Here is a 21,087-nt window from a genome sequence, read left to right as displayed (position 1 = left end):
ACTTTGCTTTGTCTTTTGAGATTATTATATCTAATTTCAATTACATAGGTGCATATAAAGAAAAAATCATTTTAATTACTATGGTTTATAATACTTCCTACGTTTACTCTAATCAATTGCAGTTAATGTCTGTTAAATTAAGATTGCCTTCACAGAATGAGTGATTGCTGCCAGATTTTTAAATAATGAAATTACTGATCTGTGGGAAATTGCTGCTAAATGTCTGAAATTAAGAATAAACATTTGGGGAATTAATACACCAATGTACTGTCTAGTACATTTAGAGCTTCTTCTTAACTTAAATTTACTTAAGTCAATATTTAGTTTATTTGAAATGGAGAACACGAGGAAGTGAAAAAGAAAAAAATTAGCTTTTCCTGTATAAAAACAAGGTGTGATCCTGAGACCTGCTAGTTCCAAAATCTGCAAGGATGTGGTACTCAGGATAACAGCTTCAGCTTATTTTCTATTAAAAAAAAAAAAAAAAAAAAAGAAAAAAAAAGAAAAGAACCTGGCATAGTAAAGATAATTTTTTTTAATTTTTCAATGTCCAATGTCTATCTGAAAGTAGATAAACTTAAAATATGAGGCGAAGAAAGAGAAAATGTTGGACATCTGTATCATATAAACTACTTTCACCTTGGTTTTTTTAATGTATTTTAGTATTTTAGCCCCACTGACAGATTGCAGTACTTTCAATGTAGAGCACTGTCCCCTTCTTTTTTTTTTCATAATCCCCTTTATTGGAGGACAGTTTCCAAAAGTTCAATCACCTCCTTGAGAACACATCAGAAATGAGATGCGCATTGGATATGTTCACTTTTTGAGTTATGTTCAGGCAGTCATTAACTTGGGTCAGCAGTGAGCCCTTGCCAAGAAGAGGAGCAGGCCTGCTGAGCTGCACTAGCAAGAGTACTGCTAACAGGTCATGGGAAGTGAGCACCTGCCTCTCCTTGGTGCCTGTGAGCTGCAGCTGGAGTGCTGCATTCGGTTTGGGACCTCCATGAGCAGTGGGACTTCAGTAAGCTGGAGCAAGTCCAGTGGAGGACCCCTGAGATGGTGAGGAAATACTAGGAGGGGGGGGGGAGCAGAAGGCAAAGGGGAAATCTAATTGTTTTCTTTGACTAACTAATGGCTAACTAGAGAGAAGACAGACCCAGGCGCTTCTTGGAGGTGCACAGCAAAATGGTCATCAGCAAGAGACAAGCTGCAGCAAGGGGAAGCCTAACTAAATGCATGGAAAAAAATGTGCTACCATAAGCATAATTAAGAACCAAAGCCCAAAGAGGCTGTGGGAAGTCCATCCAGAGATGCTTCCAAAACCTAATAACTTTGTTACTTCTTTGAGGAGGAGAATGAACCAAATGACCTCCAGGTGTTCCTTCCAACACATGCTCTCAGTTTTTCACTTGCTTAGTACCCGGACTTGAAGATTTCATGTTTTCTTCTTCCTCCTCAGCTTCACAACTTGGGAAGTGCCGTTAATTTTGTCCATCTTGTAAGTGAGTTATGGGTCACCTGCTCATATCATATTTGGATATAGACTAGATTTTAGCTCCCGCCCTGACCCAGCTATTGACCTTTGCTCACCCAAAGCACAGGCAGTCCCATCACACCCAGGCCAGGTTTACTCTTCCTGCAAAGGGGCTCTCTGCTCAGCTTCAGGGCTTGGAGAAGGGTAAAAGTTTCCTTTGCAGTCCCTCCCCATCACAGAGAACACTCAAGAAATTATGGTGGGAATGGGAGGCTTCCTTCATAGTTTATGTGCCAAATTTGTCAGCAATTTACATGCTGTGACTTACTGAGGTCACCTGATTAGGCCTGGTTGGTTTAGCAGTGGATATTGATGGGGTTTAACACTTAAGTGGTTTGCAGGATATTTTTATATTTATCCTCTCAGCTTTACTGTAATAAGGTACACAGTGCAGAAATATCGATTCATCTGCAGCATTGCTATCCCTGCTATTGTTTTAAAATGGGAAAGAATTAGTGTGAACTTGTAGCTAAAGCTTTGTTAGTTTTCCAATAGAGCAGAAATAATAGCATGTGAACAAATGTTTCTCTGGATTAATATGACCTTATCGTGACACAAATCTCTTCTCAGATTTCCACTGGAATAACCTGAGATGAGAATATATGTTAGTTCAGGAGGTTTAGAGGCAAGCTGCTCTTAAATCCACTGGTAGATTATTTTTGTTGAACTCACTCCATCTTCTCACCCATGAAATTCTTCTGGATACTTAGCAAATATCAAATAAAACCATGTTAACTGTGTTTTCATTTAAACTTTTTCTTTCTCTCTTCCCTTACCTAAATGTGTAATTAAGGAGTTGAATTAATTCATAAGTATTTTTTCTTTTTCTCTCTACCAGTCTGAGTCATAGGAATTTTCCAGAGGCATAATTTTGGCTTCTGGGACTTAACAGTCTTTCCCAGATCATAGTTACCTTTTGAGGTCTTGTGACCAATAGGCTGTTTCCAGTGTACTGCTCAATCTATTATTTGTAAACAATATCAAATCCATAGCCAAACATGCATTTTTATCCTCTTAGAAAAATCACACAAACCACAGCATTATTCTAAAATTTTCCCAGTGGGAAAAAAAAAGAACCATCCTCCCAAAATAAGGACTGTGAAGCATTGTGTTTAAAATTTCAGCTCTTAGGCTGGATGACTCAGCAACGAAACCCAGACACAGGTCTGTATGTTTTACGGGCGTACATCTCCTACCATCTGCTCAGCACTACCTGCCAGTTTATGAACAACAAATGTCTGAAACTTGTAAAGATCTGTGGTCTGGTGCCAGCTCCAATGAGCACTGACAATGGGCAGAACGGAAAAATGCATCGTGCTGCCCATGTTGGTATGACATGCACACCCATTTACTCAAACTGTGCTAGACAGGTATAATGTTGTAGCCACACCCTCCAAGAGCTCTTTCTTCACGCATCTCAGCTTTGGAGATGCATAATAGTGTGTTTCCTCCTGAGGAATTGTATCCCAAAACTACCCTGAGGAAATAATGTTTCATTTGGAGAAAATGCCTGATAACTGTACAGTGAGACTGTAGTTAGATTAGGTCTTGGTGTATTTTACAGTGATCTGGGGCTTTACAGGTAGTCACTGGGGACATGTTGCTGAATCCAAACATCAGCCCTGCAGTAAATGTGCAAGATTCTCCTGGCTCTAATCCAAAAAGCACATTATGTAGTCTGTACTCTTATTTCAAATATATTCTTCACCCTTTAAAAACCTAGCATAAGAATTTGATTTTTATTATTCAGATTCATATTTATCACATTATCATATCAGTGTTCAGTCAAAAGCATGCCTCTTTGTCATCCTAAAAGAACACTTGCCATCAATCAGCTTACAGATAATATAATAAAGGAAATTAGAATGGGGCTTATTAGGTGTAGTCTGGTTTGGCTCAAGTATCTATGTTCTCATAAAAAAAATATCACAGACCATACATGTGTATAGGTCAGCTTTATGACCAGCTGCAGAGTAGGAATAAAAACACATAAGCTGGTAAGAGCTGGCCAGAAGTGTCAGGTGGCTCACAAACCACTGACAACCAAACCCGAAGCACCCACTAAAACCCAACTAAAATTATGATATGACAAATAAATATCATTCATGGATCCTCCTGATTCCAGAACAACCTCCTGATGCTTGCAGAAGGCACTGGTGATCAACCTGTTGTACCAGAGCATTGATTCAAAGCTGGTTTATCTTTGCTATCTGCCCATTGATAGCATCTTTTCTTAGTATTAATTCAGCAGAGCATCTGTATACAGGCTTAAGTGGAAACATAGGTGTTTGGGACCAGTGCTTAAAAGCACATACTTCAGTGCTTCTGTGAACAGCTCTTGTAGCTCACTTTAGACCCTGCAGAGTCATCCCTCATAGTTGAAAGAAACATACCTGCAACTTAGTTGCTCAAGAATTCGTAGGAATTGCCAGAAATTATGATACCCCTAGTTAACATACCACTCTGTTTATGAGTTGAAACCAAATATGAAGATAAGTTCCTTTATCTCTAAAAATAATCTTTCAAAGCATGGTATTTCATATTTCAGCCTAAATATTTCACATTTCAGCCTAAATATTTAAGTTTTTTATTAAACAGAGGTCAGCTCTTCCCAGATTTGACAATTCTTCAAATTTAAGCAATTCTTAATCTGAAGTATCAGCTCTATTCTGGATGAAATCCAGAGATATTCCGGGAAGATCACTGGGTTCACTGGTTTCATCTCTTTCAATGCACAACTGTGTTCAGCATTTTCACCATCATCTTATCAGTGTTCTCTGATAAAAAGACTTTTTGGTAGAATGGCATCTTTTTTAACAGATCAATTTTTTTGAACCTTTTTTAAAGTAATTTTACATACCAAAAACATTTTGAGAGAAAACATAGTTTATCCAAGAACCATTTTTAGCACTTTTTGTAGTACTCCTCTGAGGTTCTCTTTTTGCAGAGTTTCCATTTTAAATTATGAAGTGAAATATCATATAAACTAAGTCCTCTGCAAATTAAATGTGTATAGTACAATTTATTGGTATTACTATTTATAACTAAAAGACTAAATTTATCCTTTTCATTGGGTTCTATCTGCTTGCACTTGAGAGTGGATGCTTATTGGGTAACAGCACAAGTCTGTTGATGTTGAGTTGTAACTACAGACAAGTTAATAGATTTGGTGGAGAATGCTATGGAGGTAAAATATTTTCTGTCTCAACCTAGGTGCCTACACTTCTAGAGCTGACAAAGCAGTTCATGCATTTTCTATAACTAGAGAACTGCTATAACTGTGACACTTAAAATCAATCTTGTCTATACATCAAGAATGCAAAATTGTGTAGTCTGCAAATTTCCTTGGCAATTTTCTCTTTCCTCCTTTTCTTTAGAGTGATTAATTCCTTCATTCTTTTTTTCCTCCAATTATGTCCCTGTGCATTTAACTGAATTTCCAAAGTATTTCTAAAGTCTGTATTTCTAAAGTCTGTCAAACATTTCTGCCTCTATTACATCAATTCTTATAAGACAAACTACTTCCTTCTCTGTTGAACCGCTGACCACTGCATTTTTCAGCAACACTTCTCGGGGGTAAGGCTGTATATAAATAACCATCTTTGAATATATTCATGACGGCAGACTCTGGAGCATGATTCAATAGAAGGTGATTCAGTTATGAGAGAGAGGTACAAAAATTGGGATCTGCCCTTATAGGCAGCATCAACTCAGTTCTAAAATGAAGGAGGATATTTTCCGATAAAAATGCAGCAATTCCAATTTCCCGAAGCGAAGCTGGCAAACCATCCCTGCTAAACAGCTGCACTCATGTGCAATGTTCAAGTACTGCTGAGATGTAACAACACAGACTGATATTTCCAGGGGTATTCAGGAGCCTTGGTCAGGACCAGGGTTCGTGATTGCTCTGTGGGAATGCATGGAGGACATGACCTCAGCCTGTAAACATTTCTCAGTATTCAGGTCCAGTTCAGCAGAAATGAATTGCTGCTACTCTGTACTGTTTACCAGAGCCAACTAATTACAGGGCACCTTTCAATATGCTGTGTGGTATGGCCACTTTGGATGGCACAAAGAAAGCAACAGCAAGACATTTCTGATTGCAGTAGCACAGCCCTGAGCGTTTTCACATCAAGTCCCCTGGCACTGCCCTAGATCTGGTTATTGCTAATAGAAGAAAATGTTACACAAATATACAGCCCGTGGTGGTATTTTCATCTGAACTGTTTTCAAATTTAGAGCATTCCTTTTGTAACACGAAAACAGGGAAATGATATCTTGAGGACATGTTTAAATTCATGGTCTTCATTTTTCAGGCCTAATCTTAACATTCCCTAGGCTGAGCAATAATACTCAAAGTCAGTCATACATTACAAAAATGAAAAAACACCTGTAAAAATATTGTTGCTGTGTTATATTTCCGGTTGCATGTTTTTCAGGGTTTCATAGCTTTGTGATAAAATCTGACAAGGTATTTAACACTGACTCATCTACTGTAAATACTTAGTGTTTACATATCATAGAAACCCTTAGCTTGTCTGCTGTTGAGACATCTTTCATGAATTGTCTAATTGATTTCCCCTTATATAAGGGGGCAGCAACTGTCTCAAAGCTGTGACATTCTGTTAACTACACGAAGTGTATTTGAAGTCCTGCCTAAGTAGCTATTTACAGTGCGGCGCATCACAATGATTTATGCTGAACATACAGTTTTATGCCTTAATTATAATTGGTAGTGAAATAAACTTACTTAGTTTGAAGGCTGTGGCACAACTGATTAATACCAGGAAATTGAGACCCCAGGTAGTTACAAAGTCAATTGGTGTTGTCTTGCTTATGTAGCTCTAAGTTGCAACCGGAGCCATGCCAGTAGCAATGCAAAGCAAAGCCACCAAGTACAAACAGTACCTTTTAACCAGCCCATGTGCTCCCCTTTGTCTTTGAAATGTCTTTATAAGGGTGAACTTCTACCCCCAGAAGAAAATGCATCATGCCAATGCAATTGTTGAAGGAAGAGCTCCTGCTGCAGTACTTGCCTCCCCACTGAGGAACACAGGAACATGTTTAAACTTCAGGTTTATCAGAGATCATCCTTCTGAAGGATAGGATAGGATTAGGATAGGATAGGATTAGGATAGGAATCATGGTTTAACTGCAGGTAGCAACCAAACACCACACAGCCACTCACTCACTCCCCCACCAGTGGGATTGAGGAGAGAATCAGAATGGTAAAAGTGAGGAAACTCATGGGTTGAGATGAAGACAGTTTAATGGGGAAAGCAAAAGCCACACACACAAGCAAAGCAAAACAAGGAATTAATTCATTGCTTTGCATGGGCAGTCAGGTGTTCAGCCATCTCCAGGACAGCAGGGCCTCATCACACTTAACAGTGACTTGTGAAGACAAACACTGTCACTCTGAACGTCCCACCCTTCCTCCTTCTTTCCCCAGCATGATGTCATATGGCATGGAATGTCCCTTTGGTCAGTTTGGGTCACCTGTCCCAGCTGTGTCTCTTTCCCAATCTCCCATGCACCCCCAACTTCCTTGCCAGCACAGCAGTATGAAATGCAAAAAAAGCCTTGTGTCTGTGCAAGCACTACTCAGCAATAACTAAAACATCTCTATATTATCAACCCTGTGTTCAGCACAAACCCAAAACATAGTCCCATACTAACACTGTGAAGACAATCAACTCTGCCCCAGCCAAAACCAGCACAATAGGATCGGATAGAACTATTTCTGTTGGAAGGGACCTACAACAATCATTGAATCCAACTGCCTGACCACTTCCAGGGCTGACCAGAAGTTAAAGCATGTTGTTAGAGGTATTGTCCAAATGCTCCTTGAACACTGACAGGCATCAACCACCTCTCTAGGAAGCCTGTAGTGGGTTTTCACTACCCTCTTGGTAAAGAAATGCTTCCTAATGTCAAATCTGAACCTCCCTGGGCATAACTTTGAACCACTCCAGACCTCCCTTCCCACTTCCCCTCCTCAGGGAGATGTAGAGAGCAATGAGGTTGCCCCTCAGCTTCCTTTTTTCAAACTGGACAAACCTAAAGTCCTTAGCTACCCAGTCCTTTTACACCTTAACCTCTCCTAAGTTGCCTCTGCAATTTGCAGGGAGCACTTTGGGGAGAGCCGGCAGCCAGCACACACAGGTCCAGCCAAGACTCCAAGCGCATCTGCAGAACGGACCGTGCTTGGTTCAGGGTGGCTGTAAACTAGCAAAGCCCTTCCCAGTGGGGTTAAGTCCTACTAGCTTTCAGGTGTGGGGTTTCAGGACTCCATTGGTGTGGAAGCATTAAAGGTCCTTTTTCACCTTTGCTTCCCCTCTGAAGCTAAATTGAGGCAGAATGTAAACTGAAGGTGGGGAGCTGAGAGGGAAATAGTTGCTGGAGGGTAGGTGATGAAATGCGATGAAAGAAGGAAAAGATGAGTCAATGACAGGGAAAAAGGCTGACGCAGTTTGAGTTTCACAACACTATTAGTTTAGGTTTTTTAATTCTCAGTTAGTTCTCTTTTCTCCTACTGAGGTGAGAGTAAATCAGTGCAGGGTTTCTTAAATCAGCATGCAGCCAGAAGCAAGGACTATCCCATATTCCTATGGCAACAATGAAGTGTTAGATTGGCTTAGGTGTCTTGTGAAATATCACTGTAAGAAAGAACATAAACATGGGGAAAATAAATCATATACAAATGAAAACTTAATGAAGACATATTTAGTTTGTGTATAAGCCAGTGTTCTTTTTTTTTAGGGGATGGAGATATGGGGATCCAGAAACCAAACCTAATATTCCTGGACTACAAAGAGTAGTTTGGTATTCATAGCAGGAAGGAAAGTAGGAAACAGGGGAAGAGAAAGGGCAGTGCATTCAGTCACAATATTCTTTTATGTGCATTAATGCATTTTATAGATCTAAAGATGAGCAGAAGGACCATTACAACTTACTGCATAATGCATGCTCAGTGCCTGATTATGCTGGCATGGGCAGGGATTCAGGAAAGTTAGACTGAAAATTCCGTCTTAGAACTCTAAAGCATCTTTATAATGACACTTTTTAAAGTAAAATTAAAAAAAAAAAAAAAGAGGAAATGAATCATATTTAATCCCTGTTTTAAATAGAGAACCATTATTGGTTTGTACTAGACAGAGAGAGTCTTGTTTCAATGTTAGTCATAATATTGTTAAAAATGATCTAAATGGTTATTGAAGCCACTCCTAGAACCTCTTGCTATAATTAATGCTAGACAAAGAGAATACTTATTCTGCTTCAAAATGGTGCTTTTGAGACTCATTAAAGACTGCCATATGTTTATAACTGTAACACGTACCCAATAAACACAGGAAATATAGTGGTGCAGTCAGCTCTTATCCTGTAACAATCATCTCTTGCTGTGGTAGGAAGAGTGCACATGCTATTGCAGAATATAGTCTGCAAAACTTTACAGCTCTTGGACACTCTTACTTGTACGAAGTCGTATTGTCACTTGTAGATGTATGTTTACACTTAAAGTCTGGGCATGAGTGTAATTTCTCAGGCAGCCATAGACTTGGTCATGTTGATGTCCTTTTACACATGGCTTACTGTTCTGAGATCAGAGTCATGCCAATCCACAGGCAAGATCTCAGCATGGAATCCATCTTTAATTCAGCCCATATGTTAGGCCAGAGAGACCTGGTTCAGACCCACATCAGCTCATCCCTCAGGTTATCGGATCAGCAAATCTACCTGAAGGCTTAGTTTTCCTTCTTCATTCTTCAGTCAGCATGACAGCATCCCCAAAACAGTCCAAAGCAGCCATTAGTTAATGGAACTTACCGAAATGTGTATGCTCTGATATCAGTGCCCATTTCAAAAATTAAGTTGGGGACTCCATTAGGACCAGCATCTAGCTGTCTTGTTATTATTAATGAGGCAAGAGAAAACTACTTATGCTATTCAGTGCTGGGAACCAAAAAAAGGACACATTATAGGAAACTTAACTGAAACTGCAGCTAAAAGGTTCCAGTCATCAATAGCATTATTGAGTTTTGTTCTTTACAATATCCAGCCAAACTTAATTGCTTTGTATGCAAACTCTGGTCATTATGGCTTAAGATGCAAAAAGTGAACTAAACTCACTGGGTCATAGTCATTTATGGTTCTATCAAAATTATAAATAAACAATGTTATTTCTAGTTCTCCCTATTGTTATTCAGACTACTACTGACTCGAAGTCTTCACTGGCTTCTTAGTTTGTGTAGTGCATTGCGAGTGCCCTATATGGCAAGCTTTGGGCATGGGCAAAGGAGCCCTGATCTCTCAACACCTATCCATATTTTTTTTTAAATTACATTTAGCTTTTTTAAGACAGTGTCATGTGGAAAGGAAATTAAAGCCCCTGTTGCTTTTTAATTTGATATGTGAAGGTAAGTAGATCCACTGGAAAAATCCACCTGGAATCTTCCATCTGGTTCAGTGATGTTGATAATTAAGTCAGACAGATATTGTGCAGACAAGCTGGAAAAAGCCTCTGTTTCCTCTCATTCTCCCACACTTGCTCTGATATTCAGCACACATACAATGCTTTTTACAGGTAATCCTTCCAGACTGCACCTTTTCCTCCCAAGTCTGATAAAAATCTCAAGGCTTATATACCCAAAGGAGTTTTTTCAAGATAATTTCTTGTTTAGTGTCCCTAAGGTTCTTCTCCTAACTTGCACCTGCTGGCTGTAGGGAGTGGTTTATGTATTTTTCTATAGATTACATTTGCAATTTGTCCTTTTCTTTCCAAAGAATTCTCAGCTGAACCAGTTCTTCTTCATCTGTGGGTTTTTTTATTTTTCCCTGAATCATGTTAGAAATTCCGAGTCACAGAACAAAGAAAAAAAGTTTGTTTTCTTCAAAGAAAAAAAAGAGTTGGTGAAAACAGCCCTGGCAGCTGTATGCCTTGGCTCAGTAAATTAAGATTTTTACTTGCTCTTTTCAGGTATGTGTTTAGTCTAGATACTCTTCATTTATATATCTTTTTCTTTTTTGTTTTTTCTTTTTTGTTTTTTTTGTCTGGGTTGTATTTTTTTAATGCAGATTTGCAGTGATTTCATTCAAACTTAGGTTTGCCTAGCATAAGAAAGATGTTGGGAAGAATGTGAGTGAATTTGTGCCTTAAAATGTTTCCCTTCTCAGGGAAGGCACTGCTTAAATTTTTAAAGAAATTTACCTGTCTTGTTTTACAATCCACCTGAAAACAACAGGGGTTTGAAAGGCTGCTGGGAAATCATCTTCACTTCTCCCTCTCACAGAAATGGCAGTGCACAGAGGATGCTTCTGGCAAACTTCGAATTCACAAGTGTAAGGTGCCTAGCGACATACTTGCCATCAGGAAGAGAACCCGCAGCATTCACTCCCGGGGATATAGTGGTAAAGACAAAGACTGCAACTGTGGAGACGCTGATTACCGAAACAGCAGGACCCAGAGAAAAAATCAAAGACAGTTTTTGAGAAACCCTAATGCGCAAAGTAAGTGTTATTTATCTCTTGAGCTCTGAGGCAAAGAGCAGGGGAAAATGGCTAGCAGAGCATTGTCCTACCAGTATGCTCTTGCTTTCACCTCTGTGTCTAATGAAGACATCTGTAGTATGTAGTCAGGTTCTACATAATTGCCTCTGTAATAAGTACCTAAAGAAGTACTAAGCCTAATGGGCTTAAACCACAGCAAGAGTGATTTAAGCCCATTTATGACTACTACCTAAAGAGGACCTAAACTGGAGAGAGACTTCTTATAAGGTTATGTAGTGATAGGACAAGGGGTAATGGCTTTAAACTGGAAAGGAGTAGGTTTGGATTAGCTATTAGAAAGAAATTCAATACTGCGAGGGTGGTGAGGCATTGGAACAGGTTGTCCAGAAAACCTGTGGATACCACCTTCCTGGAACTGTTCAAGACCAAGTCGGATGGGGCTTTGAGCAACCTGTCTAGTGGCTGGTGTTCCTGCCCATGTCGGGGAGGGGGGTGGAAATAGATGGTCTTTTAGGTCCCTTCCAAGGCAAACCATTTTGTGATTCCAATTATAACAATTATAACAGTAATAACAATATTTTATCACAGCGAGGAATAGCCTTTAGGCTGCCTTTGCAGTGGTGGTTGTGGCGATGCTCTGGTGCCACCTCTCGCACTGCTCAGACATAACAACCCTGTGGCATCCGCGGGTGAATCAGTGCTGTTACTTGCCAAGGTGGCCAGTGAAAGTGTTTTCTTTCATCGTTAAAGCTGAATTCACTCGTTGTTCAGTGATAACCCGCAGACACCTGTTGCACTGTGGTGCTGGGGCTGCTCACGGACCTGAAACACTGTTTAGATCTCACTTCCCTGCACGTTCATAGCGGGATCCCCGCAGGGACACGAATGAGATTGCAGTGTCCTCTAGTGGAGCATGGGCTGAAGGGAATGTACAAGAGGGTTTTAGGACGTGTTTGTTTCTGGTAATGATTTCTACAAAAGAAGGCTGTTTAAAGAAGCCTTAATTTAAACGGAGCAAGTATTTTCTTCTCTCTACCAAGCAATGAAAGTGAAGTTCTGTAGCTATAGCAATAGAAGCGAACCTGGATTTTAGACTTGGTTCAAGAGCAGGCTGTATTCTCTTGCACTCTAATTAGAATACTAGACTGGGGAATAAAGTAGAGATGGGTCTTTAAAGTAAGAAGATAGTGAAGTCCTATGATAAGCACAGAAGTTAGAAGATTCTGCACAGATGTCTATGAAATAAAAAAATAATCTCAGTATAATTAAAAATATTTCCTTATCTAGAGCTCCACTCTGGATGTGAACAAGAATCCCTAGTATTTTTTGTGCATTCAACCACAATATCGTCTGTCTTAAGTTGTCTCATTGTTCAGACTAAGTGTTGCCCTGATATAATTTCTTCCATTTGTTTAATATGACCTAAGGAACCTCACAATGTGTACAAGCAGACCTCTCCTGGAAAGTCTACATGCCACAGACTACCAGAGTGATTCTCAATCTGGGGAATGTTCCCTCAAGTGATATTTTCAAAGGGAGATAACTGCTGCATACCTTGGAAAGAGGTAGTGCCAAGTCACAGGAAGGACTGAATGGGGATTGCAACCAAGGGAAGTTACCTGGGGAGAGAAAGTAGGGAAAGGAGGGAAAACATCTGAAAGAGGCATCAGAAAAAGTTCTTTTGTTGTTATTTTCTCCTTTACAACATTCTTTTGCTTCCCTGCTCTGTCTCCTCCAAATCAGCTTTATCACTCCTCTGAGTAGTGCAGGGAAAGACTCATGATGAAGAGACATTGTTAAGGGAATGAGGAGTTCAGGCCTCAGTCTTCAGATGACATGTGGATGAGATGTGTATATATTCCATCCTTTCAGTCACTTGATTATTAAGTAGTATCATCAGAGGCTGTTAAATGGAAGAAGTTGTCCCATCTGAATCTGTGAATGTTTCTGCATAATTTTATTAAAGACCTTCAGGACAGGGTGGTTTGAATGAAAAGTTGAATCAGACTCACTAACTGCACTTCTAAAAGATTCTTGCAGGAGAGGTTCAGTGTGAGATTCTTAAAGGCACTAACATAAAAACTGTGAGTAGAACTGACGCTACCTGACAAAGGCAGTACTTTCTTACAGCTACCATTTTCTGCTGCATAAAGAATTGTTATGTGACATAGATGTGCTCAGCATAGATGTAACAAATGGAAATGCCCTACAACTGATTTTTTTACAAGATAAATTTTGTATTTCTGGAGATCTCTGTGTGTGGTTTTGCTAGACAGAACATGCTTTGGTATGGTATTGACTGTGGATTTTATCAGCTTAGTTTAAGTCAAGTGCATTTAGCAAAAGAAGTTAAGGTCTTTCAGACTGAGCCCAAACACAGGTTTTCTTGTACATAACATTAAAAATCCCTCAAAGAGTTAATTGTCTCATTAATCTTACTCACATACGCAATAACTAAAAGAGCTGCAACCCTACTAAGCTCAGAGCTTTCAAGGGGTGAAAGTGACATAATAAATCTTACTGTAGCTCTGCAGTGAGGCAATTTTTTGGTGATCTATGACTTGCACACATAAATACAGATGACATGTGTGTCAAAGTATATGTACATATGTACATATAGATACATACAGATATGTATAGACTGATATCTGATGGATTCATACCATTTTAATTCTTACCTTTAGAAAGGAAAACGTGTTGACTGTTTAAAAATAATTTTTATTCTAAAGTGTAAGTCAAACATGTCACATGCCAATTTGCACTTGTTTCACAGTGGTGAATGGTTTAATTTTCTAAAGTGGTTTGTAACCCTGCGATCTCTGATTTATGTGTCTCTTTTTAGATACCTGATTTCTGAGATACTGATTTTATTTGCAGATATAGATGCTAATTCTGGCATAAGGTCAGACTAATGTGAAATGCAAACCTTGAAGTGATAGAAATTGCATGCTACTCATGAAAGGGTCACAATGTATCAAAAATCATTAAATAAGTTTCTGTAAAGTCAGAGGAAAAATAAGCTGGTTTTACTGAACATCATTCTTGTTCCTTGGGATATGGTTTGTGGTTCATGGCATGGGTCATGTAGATACGTATATAAAACTGGAAATGTTTCTTTCTTCTGCTTCAGAATACAAACCCCGATTTGTCCACACTCGCCAAACCCGGTCCTTGTCTGTGGAATTTGAAGGCGAAATATATGACATAAATCTGGAAGAAGAAGAATTACAGGTGTTAAAGACCAGGAGTATCACCAAGCGTCACAATGCTAAAAATGAGGAAGAAACAGAGGAAATTGCTGGTGCTGTTGGTGATGCAATGTTCGCTGATGGCACTGATGCTATAGGTCAACCCAGCTCTGTTAGAGTGACACACAAGTATGATTGCTTTTTCCGTGTTGTTTTTTTTTTCTTCTTCAAGTGAAATCTTCGTTTTCTAATTGTGTTCTCACTCTCTCCATACAATATTTCGAAACTTAAAACTGTCATCCTGGATTTTAGATAAACCTGAGTTGTATTTTTTAGGAAGTGGAATCATTTATATTTAGTATATGTATTTTAAAAGGAGGCCTCTAGTTTAGGTTTTATTTCTGAGGAGGAGTAGGCATCTCCAGAGGGAGTTTCATCCTCCATGTAGAAACATGCATCTTATGATGGATTAATCATCCCGTTAAGCTGATGCTCCTGCTGTTCATTACAGTCTAGGCTACCAGCTTAACATAGGGGCCCAAATTTGAGATGAGTGAAATCCCACTCTACATGAGGATAGATTAGATCAGTTACATCATGTTTCTTAATACTTGGTTGTTTGCAGCCATTTGCATTACCTAAGATTCATTAGACCTGTTTATTCAGGCTGAGAGAGCTGGGGCTGTTCAGCGTGGAGAAGAGAAGGTTCTGGGGACACCTTATAGCAACCTTCCAGTACCTAAAAGGGTCTTGTGATATTTTACATGGACAGAAAATTATAGGACAAGGAGGAACAGTTTTAAACTAAAAGAGGACAGATTTAGATTAGATTTCAAGAAGAAATTATTTACTCAGAGGGTAGTAGAGCACTGGAACAGGTTGCCCAGAGAAGTTGTGGATGCCCTATCCCTGGAAGTGTTAAAAGCCAGGTTGAATGTGGCCCTGAGCAACCTTGTTTAGTGGGTGCCCATGGCAGGGAATTTAGAACTAGATGATCTTTAAGGTCCCTTCCAACCCAAACTGTTCTAGGATTCTATGATCCTGAATAAATCGGCAGTCATTTTCCCATCCTGAATGTTGTTTAGATTTCAATTTTTAGCCCTACGCTAAATCTGAATGAAAAGGCAAACATGTCAAATTATTTTTTAGCTTAAAAAAGCTAATGTGAGTGATCTGAAAAGCCAGGAAGATGCAGGCAACAAAAATCTCTCTTTAATCCCTTTTATTGCACTTAAAACATAAGCATTTATTTCTTTTTTTCTTCTTTATTTTTTTTTAAGGAAAACATAAAAGTTAGTTTTGAATAGGTAAAAGTCATCCTTTTGTTACATTGATAATTTCCAATCATGGAATTAATAAAGCTTTAAATAGTTTTCCAGAAAAGTTATTATTTCTCCATAAAGTGTTTTGACCTTTACAGAACACAGCATTGCTTTAAGAATTCTTTGAATGAGGCAAAAAACAGAATAGGATAACATGGGAAGAGATAGGCATCTACATATTTTTTCTGCTGTTCTTCTCAAAAATTAAAAGAAGGGTTCTGCTGAAGCTGGTGGTTAAATAAACAATGGCACATTTGATTAACAAGAGGCTTTAAACTCTGAACAGATTTTTACTTCAGTTTCAATTTAATTTCTAATTGATTAAGAATGTTAATGCATTTTTTTGCTTACCAGGCAGAGAGCATCTGTCATGGATGAGGATTTTTTTTTTTTCAGAGGAAACAAATGAATGCAATTATTATTATTAAGTTAGCATAAGAGGGCCTGGTAGAGTTTATTTATTTATTAACAGACCATAAGAATTAATTGATTAGGAATGTCAGAAGAAAGAGAAAAAATGGGTAGGCAACTGGGAAATCACTGACCTTCTTTTTTCTGTTTCTTAAACTCATGACTACAGATGTTTTATTCTTCCAAATGACACTATTCACTGTGAGAGGGAGCTGTACCAATCTGCCAGAGCCTGGAAGGACCACAAGGCTTACATTGATAAGGAGGTAAGAGGTATTTTAAAACCTGAATGAAGTCTTTGCACTGCTATCTTTTCAAAAAATAATTAAATGTCGAAATAATTGAAACTTGGAAATATTCTCTGCAGATCGAAGCTCTCCAAGACAAAATTAAGAATTTGAGGGAAGTTAGAGGACACCTAAAAAGAAGAAAGCCAGATGAATGTGATTGTAGTAAACAGAGGTAAGAGAGATGGCATTAAATACTGAAAGCTACAATGATTACTAAGGTCACACATTTTCCAGGGTTTTTTGAGATGGAAAATAAAGAACCTAACCTTTATTGATATTTATGACAATTGTAGGGTACCTGTTTTAGTTAGATATGTTTTATAAGTAGAAGCTACTGTGAATCACAAGAAGATAACTTTTAACATTTTAAGGTTAAATATATTTGTATTCTACTAACATGTTTGAATCCAGCTGTAGTTTTGCTACAACCTAGCATGGGATCATTCACACATTTAACTTCCTTACATGAAATGAAAATTGTCAGTTATTCTGTATAATTTCTTAAGAAAATGTCAAAGATAGTATGTTTCTGTTTTGGCTTTGTGGTGCAAATAGTTTCATAACTTAATAATTCCTAATAATTTTTCCTGTAGCTATTACAACAAAGAGAAAGGGGTGAAAGCCCAAGAGAAACTCAAGAGCCATCTTCATCCCTTCAAGTAAGATTGTTATTATCCTCTCATTCTCATAGTTGGCTTTTTGGTGACTGGAGAAATGTAGTTTTTGGGATTAGGTGTTTTTTTGGTTTGGGGTTTCGTTGGGGTTTTTTTATCTAGAGAGGAAAGGAGGGGGTGAGGAAAAGTAAAGGTCACATGCAGCAAGCTCTCACAAGAAACATTCAGTAGTTTTGGACCAGCTTGTAAACGCTTATGGATATTATTTTTTAAACCTATTGATAGAAAATGGATGAAAATAATTATATCAGAAACTGATCAACGGTTTTTAAAAAGATTTAATTGACCATAAATGCAGCAGTACATCATTTCTCATGCTTGCTGAAGGGAACACCTTGTCACAATAGCTGGGGTGGAAGCTGAGATAGGAGAAAGTCATATTTTTATCCTCATACCTTTAAAAAACCCAGAAAGATATGAAAACTGTTAGTGCTGTTGCTAACCAAGCAGAGACTGTTCTTAGTCAGCTGTGCCCAACTTTCTCTCTAAACAGAGAAGCAGCACAGGAAGTGGATGGCAAACTGCAGCTGTTCAAAGAGAACCGGAGAAGGAAGAAGGAAAGGAAGGGGAAAAGGCGCCAGAAGAAAGGAGACGAGTGTAGCCTTCCTGGACTGACGTGTTTTACACATGACAACAACCACTGGCAAACAGCTCCATTCTGGAACTGTAAGTCTTATGTCTACATGCAGATGTGATCCGGGTTATCCTCTGCTCTTATTACAGTTTTTCCACTTTGTGCAATCAGAGCATTATTTTGACCTTTAGTGTTGTCACAAACTTCAGCGCAGGTCTACTTAAACATTCTTATTTCAATGTGTATAATAAACAACTTATCATGAAAAAAATGCACATACTATCCCTTATGAATTCTTCCCATTATTCCCATTTTTTATATGCTAAAGTAATTTTAAAACCACAGCTGTGTAGCACTCGTGGTGTATATGAAGAAAGTATTAGAGCTAAAAGATACTTTAAGTCTCTTTAAATTTCAGGGTATAAAGAAAACTGTCCTATTGAGGCATGCTTCAACATTTCTTGGTATTCTGCATTAACAAAAAAATTACCTTTCTCATCTTTTGTGATGGAGAAAGAAAAGTTTACTTTCAAAAACTTCTTCAAGATCAGGTGATGATTAAGTTACAACATATTTGACTCCAAGCAGAAAATTTGCTAAGAACAACTTTTCATTTGGAGAAAGAAATTGTCTCTTAGTGATAATGTGTTCTGACTGCACTAAGACTTCTGCTAATATGTATTTTTTTAAGTACATTTTAAAAGGTACTTAAAGTAGTCATATGCATGATTTTTGTTATGAAGACAACAATTAAGTTGGCTAATTACTTTTTAACTTTACAAACAGTTATGAAAAGAGTTCTCGTATTGCTGTGCATTCTGGCAGTGCTCCAGCAGCAGTCATGGGTTAAAAAAATGTCCCTTTGACACAGTCCATAGTTTAAAGAAGAGCTAATGTGTTATAATACCATTACTGTTTTTATGAAGCTCGTTCAGAAAACTTTGATACTGTTACAGCTAATCACAGTACTCTAAATAAATCTAAATAAAAATATAAGGCAATGTTTATATTTTATTATTGGAATTAAAGATACTAGTAGAAGAAACAAGCATATTATTTTTCACTGAAAACTTATAACTTGTTTCTTTATTTACAGTGGGCTCTTTCTGTGCTTGCACAAGCTCGAATAACAACACTTACTGGTGTTTGCGAACAGTTAATGACACCCACAACTTTCTCTTTTGTGAGTTTGCAACTGGCTTCTTGGAATATTTTGATATGAACACTGATCCTTATCAGGTAAAGCCTGTTCCCTGTTACAAAATGCTGTTCACCAGACTCCTCTAGGGGTTTTTTTATTCCTGTTAACAAGTATCGTTTCCCTTCATTCCTCTCTTTCTCAGCTGACCAACACAGTGCACACAGTGGAAAGAGGCATTTTAAATCAATTACACATACAGCTGATGGAACTGCGCAGTTGTCAAGGTTATAAGCAGTGCAATCCAAGGCCGAAGGGACTTGAAATAGGTACAAGATAAGTAGTAATGTTTATTTCCATTTTTTTCATACTTTTTTCATCTACTTAAGTACTAATTACATGCATGAAGTGTCACTCTCCTAAGTGTTGCTCTGAATAGTTTGGAATGATCCATATACACCTACAAAAAAACATGACCAGGAGGCTTCTTTGCGAGTTTGCACAGATTATTCTCAACAGATATTGATGGCAAACAACAGCATTTGAGAGAAATGCTACAGAAAGGATATCATGTTTTTGGAACTAATCCATAACAAGTACATGCAGATCTTTATAATCATAATTCTTTTCTCTATTGCAGGATTTGTTTGGTTAGTTTTTGCCTCCCAGTATCAGGTGAGGTATTAAATCTTGTGTTTACTCAGGTTGCTATCTGCCTATGTGAACAACTTCAGGCCCTACACCACAACTGAGACTTAACATTGTAAACTTCTAATTGCCAGTAGTCTTCATTTTTTTAAGAAAACAATATTTCTTCACAAGAGTCTCTGAGTACAAAAATAGCTGGTATTTTTTCTTCAAATCACTGGGATTCATTGCACTTAACTTTGGTTGACTGAACATTGCGATTCATTTTTTTTACAGGAACATTCCCTTCTACATAGTTTGTGGTGTTGCATCTTTGTATCTCTTTCTTCATCTACAAATATTTCTCTTTTTTACAATATCTGATTGTATGGGGGTTTTATTATTTTTGAAAAACTGTGGTTTTTCAGTTCTTTTATATAAAACTTCCAGGAAATCTCTGTTGGACTGCAGCTCTGTCTTTATTTAACACAGTACATTTCTTTTTAGGAATTAGATGCTGTGCATGGAAAACTACATTGTGAATGGTTTTACAAGTTCTAAACACTAACAAAAGTTACTCTTGTATTTTCCTATATCAGGAAATAAAGATGGAGGAAGCTATGATCCACACAGGTATCCACACTTTTTTATTCTACTCAGCAGCTTCTTTCCAAATAATTGCATGACTCCAGTCCATTTCAACTAATGTCTGTATCCTGCCATGTTGCACACAGCATAGCTTTTGATGCATGCATTTTCTAACTACTTTACACTGAACTTGGCCATTGTTTTTTAGATCTACCATTCTGCATTTAACGTAGCTCATTGTCATAGCAAGACTTCATACAGCTCATATTTCATGCCTGTATTTCTTAAATGTTTACCCTAGGAAAATGACAGAAAAAGAATCACCTCTTTTGGGTTACTTTCATATTATCGGGTGGATTTTGGATGGGTTGGAGGGTTTTTTCTGGTTTTATTTACGAAGTCTTTACAGCTGCTTTTTAAATGTAAACCGAATGTGCTTAAAAAGCTTTCTACAGTACAAAGAGCCTAATCAAACCCATGAAAGTAAAGTAAAATCTTCTCACTGGCTTTAGGAAATGCTGGCAGATGCTGCTTTAAGGAAAAGCAGTGCTCAATATGAGCAGCATGTGCTCAGAAGCCAGCAGGAGACTGTTCAGTATAAGTATGGCAGAAGGATGAGGCTCCTTTGGGCTGGGACCAGATCAGACAAGCATGAAATGAAATTTCTTAAGAAGGTTGTATTATTTGAACTGAGGAAGGGCACCAGGTGAGGTTTTTTATAACTAACACTTGAACCTACATGAAAGTAGGCTGTTTGCAAGTATATTCTTTTGCTTCCAAGTATACTTATTGTACCTACATGTTTATCATGCAGAGGCCTGTGTCTGCTGCTAGAGAAACAAGTCAAACATAAAGCAAAAACCTGAAGAGACTGAAAACCCGCAGGTCTTAACAGTACTGCACTTGCTGTTCATTGAGCAGTACTTGTCCTCAGGGTGAAAAACAGATTAACATCTGTCGAGTGTCGTATCTAGACTTGACTCCTTTACACAGTTTATCAGTTTTATGCATTTTCATCTCTGTGCGCTTTGGAGGAGTAGCTCCTGATATACACTGCTTACCTGAGAGGTAAACTGGGTCCAAGGGGCATACAACTCTACACAAGACTTTTTTCACAGGGTCTTCTGAAAAGAACCTTGTCATTAGTTTCCAGCAGCCAGGGAACAATTAAGCTAATGTGTTTCAATATTTTATAGATCTCCAATTTATGCAGCTAATTTTTTTGCAGCCAACT

General features: G+C 38.1%; 1 protein-coding gene across 7 annotated transcripts in view; it reads left to right on the top strand.

Annotated features, from left to right (window-relative positions):
• Nucleotides 1-21,087, top strand: part of SULF1 (sulfatase 1) — a 120,442-nt gene that overhangs the window by 92,928 nt on the left and 6,427 nt on the right. For 6 of the 7 annotated variants that reach the window (XM_032709185.1, XM_032708936.1, XM_032709022.1 and 3 more), the window contains 9 exons: nt 10,825-11,041; nt 14,172-14,418; nt 16,132-16,228; nt 16,330-16,424; nt 16,846-16,911; nt 17,420-17,592; nt 18,597-18,739; nt 18,844-18,967; nt 19,865-19,982. In XM_032709185.1, the coding sequence (XP_032565076.1) occupies nt 10,825-11,041; nt 14,172-14,418; nt 16,132-16,228; nt 16,330-16,424; nt 16,846-16,911; nt 17,420-17,592; nt 18,597-18,739; nt 18,844-18,967; nt 19,865-19,971 (1,269 nt within the window). In that variant the 3' untranslated portion in view covers nt 19,972-19,982. Of the gene's footprint in view, nt 1-10,824; nt 11,042-14,171; nt 14,419-16,131; nt 16,229-16,329; nt 16,425-16,845; nt 16,912-17,419; nt 17,593-18,596; nt 18,740-18,843; nt 18,968-19,864; nt 19,983-21,087 lie in introns of those variants that run through there. The other variant, XM_032709352.1, reaches the window with a different exon arrangement.

This window comes from Chiroxiphia lanceolata, chromosome 1 (genome assembly GCF_009829145.1).
Source record: "Chiroxiphia lanceolata isolate bChiLan1 chromosome 1, bChiLan1.pri, whole genome shotgun sequence".
NCBI classification, from domain to species: domain Eukaryota; kingdom Metazoa; phylum Chordata; class Aves; order Passeriformes; family Pipridae; genus Chiroxiphia; species Chiroxiphia lanceolata.
Note: the sequence above shows the minus strand (reverse complement) of the source record. Positions and strands in the feature narration are given on the sequence as shown.